This window comes from Dromiciops gliroides, chromosome 2, assembly GCF_019393635.1.
Source record: "Dromiciops gliroides isolate mDroGli1 chromosome 2, mDroGli1.pri, whole genome shotgun sequence".
NCBI lineage: Eukaryota > Metazoa > Chordata > Mammalia > Microbiotheria > Microbiotheriidae > Dromiciops > Dromiciops gliroides.
The window spans coordinates 175,356,949-175,369,551 of NC_057862.1; the positions used below are offsets into that span (position 1 = coordinate 175,356,949).

Sequence of the window (12,603 nt, forward strand, 5' to 3'; positions counted from 1 at the left end):
TTTACAACTCACATATACAAAGGCAAGTTTATCTGGGCACATACCCCTACTTAATGACTCAAAACATACTGATATGGAGATACATAAATGTAAACTTGGACATGATATAGAAAGTAGGCTGTCTCTGAGGCCTTGGGTGTCATCTCACTGCCCTTCATTCTAAGGCACCCTAGATCTCACTTCTCTATAAGCTTTCCCTAAGTCCCCTCCCCCTTTCTCCCCCCCCCCTACCCTGCTCCACAGCTGTGTGGGGGCTGGGAGTTTAGACCCTGGGGAAGCTCAGCTGGATTTCCCCCTTGGAGACAGCTCAGTGAGGGGATCAGCCAACCCCGTTGACAGCCACTCATTACCCTTTCTCTCCTGAAGTTAACCTCCATAGTTAACACTCCTCCTTCTCCAATCCCCTAAGACCTCCCGGGACTAGAGGCAAGGCCAGAGTGAGGGATAAGAATTTCTCTGTATGCCACAGGTGCAGGGTTGGAATAAGAATTGGATAAGAATGAATTTAGGGGACTGGAGGTAGAGGGAAGCCCTGAATGGAGCCCACAGGGGCTAGGAATAAGGCTATCTGGGTTCCTTTCTGACCATGAGGGGTCGGGATCTCTTTTATCCTACAAATTACTTCCCTTTTATCCCGGCCTGCCCCCTTCCTACCCTACCATCCTCTTCCCCAGTTTCCAGAAGACAAGATAGTGAGGAGAGGCAGAATGATTAGTAATGGGTCACTTTATTAACAGAGACTTGGGGACCTGGGGGACACTCAGAAAAGGACTGAGAAGCAATGGAATAGAAGCCAAGAGGGCCTGAATGAGAGTGGGATGCAGGGGCCCACATCCACTTGCAGGTCTCCCTGGGGCACAGCTGATCCAAAAGGCAGAGGCACTGGTCACTCTAGTCACAGGGGACAGAACAGGCACCTGGCAGGAGACAGGGACAATCACAAATCTCCCCCCCTTTCTAGCCCACAAAGTCCATTCTTGGCCCTGGCCTTCCACCCAAGGTCTGATCACCTTGTCCCTCCTTCGAACACCTTTTTTGTGACTCACTGAGAGGTTGAAGGGGGTATCCAGATTCTCTGGCCTCAGGGTCATGGACTTGGGGTGGTGGCTGGGGTGCAGGACCTTGGAGCTCCAGGAGAAATGCCTTGGCTGGCATAGTATTCAACCACCTGCTTGGGTACCTCAGCCAGGACACATTTAGCTAGAGCTGATGGTGGTGCCTGAGTAGGTGAGGTCAAGGAGAAGGAAGAGAGGAGCAAAGTGTGCAAAGGTAATCAATGAAGGTAGGGTGAGAAACTGAAGAGGTTCTATAATCTGCACCTAATAGCTAACGGGTAAATGTTGAATCTAAAGATGGAAGGGGGATCTGAGATGGCACTGGGGGCTTAGTCCGATTGCATGCAGAATTCCAGTGGCATTAGAATCCCATCCTTAACCCAGAGAATTCATGTGCATTGGAAATGAAAGACTGTGTGGTCTGGGGGATTAGACCGGAATGGTGGGAAAAGGGAGACAGGTCAGAGTGGAATTGGTCCTGGAGAATTTAAGAGGCATTTGGGGGCAGCTAAGTGGTGTAGTGGGTAAAGCATGGGCCCTGGATTCAGGAAAGGCCTGAGTTCAAATTGATCTCAGACACTTGGACTAGCTGTGTGACCCTGGGCAAGTCACTTAACCTTCATTGCCCTGCCCTCCACCACCAAAAAGAGGCATTTTGGGGTGGGATGATAGAATAAGGACTAAGACTAAGGATTTTTTTTTTCCAGGAAGGGGCTATTGTGGAGGAGGTAGGATTCAGGTGAGGGTAGGGAGAAGATGATGTTCTTACATCTTGAAGTCACGGAAGGGCACAAACTGAAACGAATGTCCCGGGCAGCCGGAACCCACACGAGGGCAGCGGAGAGTCCCCATCGTCACCATCCAGCATCCGCCATGTCAGAAAAACTCGGCATTGCCCACACCCACAATGATAATGGACATGGGTAGACGGGAAGCCCGGACGATGGCTGTCCTGGTCTCTGCCATGTCAGTGACTACTCCATCTGTCAGTACTAGCAGCACTGAATATTTCTGGGTGAAGGAGTGATGATTATATTCAGAAATATCTTCCTCTTCGACTTTAGCCCCTTACTGTTCCCTCCCCCAAGCCTCCCCAGTTCCACAATCTGCAGGGATCTATGCCATATATATCCCTGACCTTCCCTCAGGGCAAGAGGGGACTATCTGACCGTAACTATTCCCCTCTCCCCAGGTACCCATCCCCCTCCTCCTCACAGTGGCCTTTCCGCTGCTTTTGCTCCTTTTGGGGCTGGACCGGCTACACGGTTAATGATGGGAGCCACGTTGGTGGGGCCATACAGCTGGATCTGGGGTAGACATCGGCGGTAGGAATCAATGACCCCAGAGATCTCTGTGGGGCACATGGTAGGGTTAGAGAGAAAGAGGAGAGATGGAGTAGAGAAAGGAATGAGAGATGTCAGAGAGAAATGGTTTGAGAGGTGGTGCTGGAGCCAGAATTCATTAGGCGATGGTGGTAGGGAGCGTTGCTCCAGATAGCCAGAGACTAGGTTTCCCTTGTCTCAGGCTGGAGCTCTGACATATGGGACTGATATTCTTCCATCTGGTAAGATAGGTTGGAAGTTGGGAAATTTGGGGCCATCGAGATACGGAAGCCTGAGTGGAGTGTGGTATGTGTGAATGTGTGTGCGCAGGCATGAGTTGTTGGGGAGCGCTCAAGGACAAACTCCATTCTTACCTTCACACTCGGCATTTTCAGGATCGAAGTTGATGGCAAAGTCATGGGACACCTGTTGAGATGGTAGGCAACAGGATGATGATGGTCACCGTAGTCATGAATACTAATAGTAGCTCGAGTTTACATGGCAATTTGACTTTGAAGTATTAGAAGTTTAAAATTTAAGGCCGTTCTGCCACCCCCCCCCCCCAATAACCCTGGGGAGAATCAGGAGGGAAAAGTCTCATTAATCCCTGTTTTACAGATTCAGATGCTGGGGCTCAGAAAGGTTAAGTCATTTGCCCTGGGACACACCTGGAGCTGGAATTTAAATCCAGATCTCTTACCTTCAAGCACAGTGCTATTCCCACTGTGCCATGCTCCCTACAGCACTTTCCTCTTTGCTAGATACTGACCTCAAAGTTTGGAGGGATCCTAGCCCCAAAACAATGCTGGGAACCGCTTGTCACTGAGGATGAGAAGGAATAACAGGTGGGAGGAGGGTCAGTCATCAAGGACTGATCTCCCCCCTTTCCTTGCCCATCCCCTATCCCTGTTCATACCTGTCATAGTCCTGGCAGATGCCCCCAACAGCACGGAGGGCCTGAAGGTAGTGGTTGGGCTGCCTGGGCTAAGGCAATGTAGAGACTGGCTGCTCCTTGGGGTCTCCATTAGAGGCTGTGAAATCAATAGCCACCTGGGGGAATCAAGGGAGGGATGTGGTTCCCTTTAGATTTACCCAATAAACAAATATTTATTGTATACCTGCTATGTGTCTAGGTCCTGTACAGGGGTATGGAAGTATAAAACATTCTTGACCTCAGGAGGCTTACTGTCTAGTAAGCCAATCATGAGATTTCAGAGGTCATTTAGTCCAATCTACAACACTTCCTGTATGACATCCCTGAGGTCATCTAGCCTATCCAGTAAAAGGGAATTCAAGATTTCTTGAAGTAGCCCACTTCACTTTTGGACAGCTTTAACTGTTAGAAAGTTTTCCCTTCTACTCATGTATAACTTATATTGAATTACTTGAGTTATTGGGGTTGGGGGGTGGGAAGGGAGGGAGGAAGAGAAGTTGGAACACAAAGTTTTAAAAATTTGATGTCAAAATTTGTTTTTACACATATTTTGGAAAATAAAATTCTAAACAGACAAAAAAAACCCACGTTTTCCCTTCTATCCAATCCGAATCTTCTTCTTTGCAATTTTTGTCTGATCCAACTTTTTTTTGTTATATCTCAGAGGACAGTCTTCTTAGACTTATAAGCTTCCAGAGGTGGCAGGGACTCCAGAGGTTAGGTAGTCTCATCCCTACCCAAGCACAAATTCTCCAGGAGTTCAGAGGATAGGAGCCCCCCTCCCTGGAGCTTTTCTACCTGGGACTCCTACAGGTAAGTTGGACTCATTTATGCCGGGGCTTTCCATCTCTCTGTATGTGGTTTATTACACTTTTCACTTTACACCAACTCTAACTCCCTCTTTCTTCAGTGTCCCTGACTCCTGCAATGTTGGCCAGGGTTGGACTCTGGCTATGCTCAACCATCACTACCCTTCCCCAGAATCCTGGAAGAGTTGATTCTATTTGGTGTCCCCTTACTTTGCTTCTCCTAAGATTCCCAAACCCATGTAGTCCCACAATTTCCCCACCTGGGTGCCCTTACCGTGAAACTGATCTGGCAGCCACCCATAATGTAGTCCAGGAAAGTGTGTACCTTCTCCACCTAATAGGAGCAGAGTTGGAGAGGAACCCTGTCAGGGAGGGTTGAGGGGCTTGACGGGCTCATCTAGGGTGTGGGGGAGAAGAGCCTGAGGTTGAAACTAAAGTTGAGGGGAAAGGGTTCTGGTTCATGGCAGCCGAGAGGCACTGGGCTCAGGAGAAGTGGCAGAATCTGAGGGCAGTTGGGGCTGGGGCTCAGGGCTTACCGTGCACTGAACCAGCGTCACTGTCCCGGAGTTCTTGTAATTCTTCTTCTTGTCCCGATACTTGGGGTTGATGCACTCCCACTGCATCTGGGCCCCCCAAATATTCCAAAGGCAGTGTCACAGCCCCGATAAAGTCACCTCCCTCCTCCAGGGCAAAGTCCCATGGTAAGATGTCTCCACCCTCAGCCCAGACCCTAGGGTGAAACCCTATGTGATGCCCCACCTCTGTCCTTCCAAACCCTCCCTTATTCCACACCTAGTGGTCCCTTTTAGCACCCTGGATCAGTCATAGTGTATGTTCTCAAGGAGGGTAAATGTGAGGACCTTAGGAGGGCTGTGAGGGGGTCTCCAGGAAGGGTTGTTAGGGGATGGAGTTTTTCACATCACCTCCTGTCCTGACCCAGCTGTGCCCTCTTGCATCTCGTGGAAGGTGCTAGTGAACTCTCCAATGAAGTCATGCTTCCCATTTGAATCATAGTCGTAGATCATGAACTGGTGGAAGAGGAGCACATTAGGGTTAGGGGTCAGTTAGGGCTGACCTTATCTCAGTGTTTGTGTGGTAAGATATCAGGCACCCAGAAAAACCTCCCTGAATGAAAAATATCAACAGCCACCTCCCAGCTCAGTAACTCTTTTATGGGACTGGATCTGTGATTTCATTGATAGAGGCAACTCCCAGGTGAGGAAATTCCTCTACTGATTCAGGACAAGCATCTTCTCTGCCAATTATTGTCTTAGAGAGCTGATTAGCACACAGAAAAGGTTAAACACCTTGCTCAGGGACCACAGAACCAGTATGTGTCAGAAGCAGGATTTGAAACCTGGAGGAGCCTGGCTCAGAGGCCAGCTCTCCAGCTCCCCAGGCTGCCTGAAATGCTACAAAAAGAACTTCACACCTTTGAATCAATGCAAACACCACTGCCCAGCCCTGCCCGCCCCCTCTCCTCCCCCCATCCCTCCTTCTCTCCATCAAAATACAACTGTATTCGATTATGAGAGCAGTCATCCATATTTTATCATGAACCTGTTAGTCAATAAACTTTTTATGGAGAACTTTGATTAGGAGGAGAGACCATAAGGACACTGGAGGTCTGCTACTCTGAGGTGGGTTTTTTTTTGTTGTTGTTGTTGTTGGGCGGTTTGTTTGTTTTTTGGTGGGGCAATGAGGGTTAAGTGACTTGCCCAGGGTCACACAGCTAGTAAGTATTAAGTATATGAGTCCAAATTTGAACGCAGATCCTCCTGAATCCAGAGCCGGTGCTCTATCCACTGCATCACCTAGCTGCCCCCATGCTACTCTGAGGTGTAAGAAAAGGTTCAGATTAGGGAAGAGAGGCTATCCAAAGGCAATACTTTAACACTAATTCATAATTTTGCCTGTGAAAAGCCCTTCTCTCATCAGCTGTGTGTGTGTGCGTGTGCTTGTGTGCGTGCACGTGCACATGCACATGCACGCGCTTGCTCACACTAACAAAGACTACCTGGCCTTACCTTGAGAGGCCGGTGAATATCACAGCTGCACAAAGAGTGGAGGGACAGGCGAAAGGGTTCCCCAGCTTGGACTCAGGTTATTCTTCACCACCTGTGGAGTTCCCGCCAGGGGAAGTCAGGGTCAGTCTCTGTCTGCACCCCTTTCACCTCCCACCCTTCCCAGTTCTCCTCACAACCTCAGTCCTCCAGACGAGCTGATCACTCTGATCTCCGTTGGTTTTTGTAGATCTCCATGAAGGGATCCGACTTGCTAAACAGATCCTGCAAGGGGGTGGGGGGGGTGGGGAGAGTGGTGTAGGGAAAACAAGCTGATCTCCGGAGCCCCAGGAGGAACCAGTATGGGGGTAGGCAGGAGATTAGGGACAAAAACAAAACACAGAGCTAGGAAGCAGAATGGGAATCTTGCCCGTGTCTGTGCAAGGAGGAATAAAGATTGGGAGTCAGGATACCAGGGTCTGTTTGTGCAGAAAAGTGTCTGGTGGGGCTGGGGGGTGACCAGGAGTTCTGACCTTGTTGTCCAGTTTCTGGGCTCGGAACGTGAGTCTGCACTTAATCATTGGTTCCAGATACCTCTTCTGCCACATTCTGGGATGTGTGAAGAGATTAAAAGTGTCCAGGACATTTCAATTCCTATGACGGGGCCCCTTGACTTCCCCACTCCCCACTATGCTCTCCTCTCCCCATCATTTTTGGGGACATATTCTTGCCCCATTAGAGATGGTTGGACAAGATGGCCCTCCTCTGCTCTGGGGCCCTTGTTGGTTTTGGGGGGCACTTTATGGGGTGGGGGCTGATGCCTACCGTGATGGTGGATTTGCCAGCATTTTTCCCATTCTTCAACAGTAGAGGTTTGGTGACCTTCGTCTGAGATACAATCTAGGGACAGGAGCAAAGACCTCACCTGTGACCTGCTCCCCTTCGCTCTCACCCACTCAGGGTCAAGGCAGTAAGGGGATGGGGAAGAGAAGGATCCCAGGGAGAATGGAAGAGAGTAAGATGGGAAGGAGGACACAGGTGTGGGGAGAGGAAAATATGAGTAAGAAGGTGGCTTGGGAACATAGTAGGGCTCAGAGTATCTGGGGCTCAGGGTGTGTGTTGGGACTAGGGCTAGGGTCAGAGAACCTGGAGCTCATAGTAGGTGGCTCTGGGGCATGGTAAGGGCTGTTAATTGTCAAGGTGGTGATAGATCTGACCTGGCCCAGGGTACACTCAGCAGAGCCGAGGAAGGTGTCATTTGTAGGGCTGGTGGCCCCATCTTCAGCATCAAACACATGGAACTGCAGTGGCTGCTTCTCCTCAAAGAAATATTCTAGGGCCAGCACTCGGGAGAAGACTGGGCTGGAGCAAGATCGAATTACCTCTAGTGTGCTCCATCTGGGGGCAAGCAGGGGTGAAAGGACACACTGAGGAAAATCACATACCCCTCTGGCAATGAACCCCCCACACTGGGGCTGCCTCAGAGGAACCTATCCCAGCACCAGAGACCCTGCCCCACTTCTTGTGCTTTCCCCCATTCCTAAAAGGCTTTCTTTTTTTCAGGTTTTCTCCCTCTGCTTCTAGGCTGGATATCAAAGCTCAAAGGACCACATAGATCTCACTGCCTTCCTCCCCGGCTCTAGAAGGATCAATTTATATCTAGTATTATCTTCTGATCGTCGATCACACACCTTCCCTACTTCCCATATCTCCTCAATAGCCCTCCTAGACTCCTTAAGAGTTATCATGCACCCTGTGGGTTATCACAGGACCCTCCTGGGATTATATATAAACAATTTCTGGCGGGGGGCAGGGGGGGGGGAATATAGGGATTAGATTAAAATCCTTTTAAAAAAAAGCCACCAAAACCTCTGGAGGTTATCATAATCATATCAACTTCTGGGACATTCTGTAGAATATAGATTTTTTAAAAAGCCAGTTGGGCCTACTATAAATCTTTCTGGGCCTTCCTAAACTGCTCCTATTCCCAGCTTCTCTGGAGCCCACAGTTGACCTCACCTTATTATACATTTTTTATGAATGATCCCAAAGTTCCTTGGTGTTAGGATTCTAAAGAAAAACACGTGGGTTTCTCAACACAACCTTTTGGGGGTTATTTGTCATAGAGTTATTTTTTTTCTCTGGGCAATGGGGGGTAAGTGACTTGCCCAGGGTCAACAGCTAGTAAGTGTCAAGTGTCTGAGACTGGATTTGAACTCAGGTCCTCCTGAATCCAGGGCCGGTGCTTTATCCACTGGCGCCACCTAGCTGCCCCCCTGTCCATAGATTTCTAAAAAAATTCAGATGGTTTATTGAGACTATCGGTCCACTTCCCTCCCTCCAGCCCTTCTGGGTTATCACATAGGCCTCCATGGTTATCATAGTTTCCTTGGGGTTATGGTACATATTCTAGAATCCTAGAAAAAGCCAAATCATCTAGGGTTATGACACACTTCTTGAAATGAAGGACCACCCCAGCCAGATCCCACTGAGGTTGTCACCAATGCTAGCCTTGTGAGGCTAGTTGGGGCAAGGTCGGTCATCCCTTACCTCCATCCACTGTTCATCAGAGTAGAGTTTGAGCAAGACACAGGGTGGGCTTGCTGGAGGGTATCTCGGTCCAGAAGCCCATGGCAGGACACTCGAAGCTCCACTCTGGAGGCCCCTAGGGTCATAGCTGGGGGCTCGGGTACCCATTCGAGCTCAGATTCCGACATGGTCCTATGGGAATATGATCCAGGAAGTAAGATGGCCCACAGAGACATCTCAGGTGTTGGATGGGTCTATCTGCATTCTCTAAATGAGCTCTGATCCCTTCACAAAGGTTTTGACATGTAGCACATGTTCCCCATATTGCTTGGCACAATCAAAACCTTTCCTACTCCTAGAGTGTACCCTGCATCTTTCCTCTCCCCCCTCCACCCATGCATGTAACTCCGGAATAGCCCAGTGATTTCCATCATCTGGCTGGGGGAAGGGGCACGCTCATCTTCAGGGGAAAGGTGTATAGAGATCCCAGCTCTCAGTCAGGACTGTCCCTCCTCTTCTGACCTTGGAGGAAGAAAAGTCATCTCTGCAAAATTCTTGAGACCCTGTGTCCCCACCCCTCCTCATCATGAAGAACCCCTCTGCCTCCCCATCCCTCCTGCGCCCAAAATCCTTACCCAATTAGTCAAGTAGTTGAGCCTCTCTTGAAATCAAGGTGCTGCTCAGAGCCTAGAGAGAGAGAGAGAGAGAGAGAGAGAGAGAGAAAAGGGTAACTGCCGGATGGACAGGACTCTCTTGTTCCAAGAGCTGAGGCCATCTGGTTTGTCTTCTCTGGATCTGGGTGTCCCTTGTTGGGGGAGGGGATGCTGGCAGCTGTGGTGGATAGTGGGGTCATCGATTTCTCCTTTTTGCTGCCTCAGCACCTTCTGATCATTTCCCGACTCTGAGCCAGAGGCTGCACTCAGCCTTGGCAGGAGTGAGCTGGGGTGGGGTGTTCTGGGCTGGAGGCAGTGAATGGGCCACTGAGGCTTCTGGAGGGCTGGGAGTTGGGGGAAAAAGGAGGTAAGGGCATCAGAAGAGCTAGGCTCAGATGGCTGGGAAAAGAAGGAGACTGAGCCCTGGGTGAGGCCTGCTAGGGTTGGGAAAGTGTTGCCTGGTCAGGGTTTGAGCTGGGGAGATTTCCCCCATTCTTGTGCCCCTGAGCTTTTGTCAGCTCATATGGATTATTTCAGGGGACCAGGGACATAGCGAGTTGGGGAAGTTGGGGTCACATCCCCTTCCCATCACACACACATTGGGAAAGCTCTCTCTGTGTCCCTGGCAAGAGCTTCTACTATGACAAACTCTCTCCCCCCTCCAAGATGTTCTCACACTTCCCGGCAGCCTTGGCACTGTCTCTTAGCGACAGGGTTTTGGGGGGAGCCACGGTTCCCCTCCTCCCTGCCCGCTAGGCTTGGCTATTCAGCACTGATCCCCCGTCTTGGACTCCAGCTCTCTCCCACCTCCCCAGTTCTGGTGACAAGCCCTTGGGTGGCGGTGGGTAGGTGTATGCTAGGCCCAAGGAGGGGGTGGGATTGTGGGACCTAGGAAGTGCATGTTTTTTGTGTCTGTGAATGTGCCTCATGATATTGATTCTGTGACGACCCCCCACTCCTTTGTGAGTCTCTACTAGAGTATCAGAAAGTGAGTGTGTCTTCAAGCATATTTTCTTGTGGGTGCACATGGCTTTGTGACTCCAAGGACTATCTGTCCTTTGCCTGTGTGTCTATCTTCTGTTAGGTAGAAATTGGTTGTGTGCCTCCTCTTCACTATACCCCTTTTTTTCCAAGCCCTGTGCCCATGTCCTGATGTATTTCATTCCCTGGGTATGTGTGTGAGTGTCTGGGTGTGTTTGTTGGGCTACAGAACAAGGGTACCTGTACCTCCCCATCTTCCCTCAAGTCTTCTGCTCCCCAAGCCATGATTTCTTCTGAGGGTCCCCAGATCTAACCTCCAGATAGGGGACATGGTGGGAGGAATGGAGCAAGAGGAAATCAGGGATGGATAACCCCCCTTTGAGGGTTGGGAGGTGTTGCCATGGAGACTGGGTCAGGAAGGGGGGCTGTGGGGGCAGTGCTCACCTGTGGGGGTCTTGGATAATGGGGGGCCTCCCTTTTTCTCTCTTGCCTTGCTGCTCAGCTCGGCCAGCTCCTCGCCGCTCCAGCCGCTGGCGCCGGCTGAAGCTCCAGCTCTGGCTCTGCTGCTATTTATGGGGCCTGGATGGGGAGGGGTGGGGGGGCCCGCAGCACAGGCTCCCCCCCGCACAGACAGGGAGGGGAGGGGCAGGGCCGCCGCCCAGGGAACTGCAGCGCATGGGGAGGAGAGTGGGCTGGGGGTTGATGAGAGACAGGACTCCCATCGGTACATTGACATACACACTCCCCCTTGCAGAAACACACACACACACACACACACACACACACACACACACACACACACAGAATCACAGCTAAACATCTTATCACAGTGACATTTTCGGGCACACACAGTGACACATACATAAAATGATAGTGAAATAAAAACAGTGGCATTCAAGCTCACACAGATCCTGCCATACACAGTCACCCTCACTTAAACACAATGTAACACAGTGACAGCTATAGTTAAACCTATGGGACAAGTACATGTATACAGGGCTCTATATACAAACACAGGTGGAGGTGCTGACAGATATATTGCATGGAGACATGGAATCACATGTGCGCATTGGGACCATTCACAATAATAAAGGAGAGAGACTCCAAAAACATATCTCACGAACCTATCCAAACACAGAATACAATAATAATAACTGGTGTTTTGGGAACATCTGAAGTTTACAAAGTGCTTTCCATATTTTATTCCAGTGGCCAACGTGTGATTTGGATTGATCACATGCCCTCCCTCAGATGACACATTGGTTCAATTTTATGGATGAGTTATGTTCCCCTGGTTACTTTTATACAGGGTAACAGATACAATCGCTCAAAGACCCATAATGATGCAATCTGGAGACCTAGAAAACCAAGGCCAGAATCACTCAATGGGAATAAATGAATATCGGAGACCCACAAACCAATTTGATATTTCCTTCCTTCCCTCCCTGACTCCCACCACATGGACCATAAAGACAGAGAACTAAGTTCCAGGTATGGGAAAGGTTGCAGTCCTGGGGTCCACTACCACCTACATGTATCAAAGAAACTGAGGAAACATCTGTGGACTGTGAAACTGAGGGGAACCCAGTCAAAGTCCTGGTGAGTGGAGTCACCCATTACACTCCATCAGGGATGCAGAAAACCTTTGGCACATGGGTTGATTGATTGATAAAGGACAAGCCTCCGCCAGCTAATCCCAACAGCTTTCAATAACAGCCCAGTGCCTGGCACGTCATAGTTACTTAATAAATGATTTTCATTCATTCAGAAACACATAGCCCAGCACAGTATACTGAGGTAAATAACCTATTCTGGGTCCTTCTACACCATTTTGAATCAGAAGAGCATAGATTCAGAGCCCAAAGGGATCTTATAGGTGATCTACTCTAAGCTATCATTTAACCAAAATGAAAAATGATGTATACCCTCTGTCGGAACTTATGGTCCAAATTAATGTCTCTTCTGTGGCACAGTGGAAAAGAGCATAGCTTTGGAGTTATAGGACATAGGTTCAAATTTCACCTTTCATTTATTACCTATAAATCATCGGGCAAGTCAATTAATTTCTCTAAGCCTGTTTCCTCATTTATAAAATGAAGGAGGGGGTTGAACTATCAGGGGTCAGCAAATTATGACATCGGCGAAATCTACCTCCCTCCTAAAACTTTATTTAGAAACGTAAAAAACATTCTTAGCTCCGGAGCAGAACCAAAACAGGTGGCAGTCTGGATCTGGGGCCATAGCTGGCCAATCTCTGGACCAGGATAGTGGGAAGGTCCTTTCTCACTCTAAATATATGATCCTGGGGCAGCTAGGT

The 12,603-nt window shown here is 49.5% G+C and overlaps 1 protein-coding gene across 1 annotated transcript; it reads right to left on the reverse strand.

Moving 5' to 3' along the window:
* Positions 1 to 708: 708 nt before the first annotated feature.
* On the reverse strand, positions 709 to 10,867 carry CPNE6 (copine 6). Its single transcript, XM_043980482.1, is given in 27 exon segments — positions 709 to 917; positions 1,047 to 1,247; positions 1,825 to 1,904; positions 1,906 to 1,938; positions 1,941 to 2,066; positions 2,271 to 2,300; positions 2,303 to 2,406; positions 2,752 to 2,803; positions 3,147 to 3,177; positions 3,179 to 3,199; positions 3,294 to 3,427; positions 4,395 to 4,454; positions 4,657 to 4,743; positions 5,044 to 5,148; positions 6,148 to 6,207; positions 6,209 to 6,238; positions 6,324 to 6,368; positions 6,370 to 6,408; positions 6,657 to 6,689; positions 6,691 to 6,732; positions 6,949 to 7,023; positions 7,341 to 7,508; positions 7,510 to 7,521; positions 8,674 to 8,717; positions 8,720 to 8,844; positions 9,288 to 9,339; positions 10,731 to 10,867. Coding segments are annotated over 24 exon segments (1,692 nt in total). The 5' UTR covers positions 8,841 to 8,844; positions 9,288 to 9,339; positions 10,731 to 10,867; the 3' UTR covers positions 709 to 917; positions 1,047 to 1,087.
* Between the last annotated feature and the right edge of the window lie 1,736 nt (positions 10,868 to 12,603).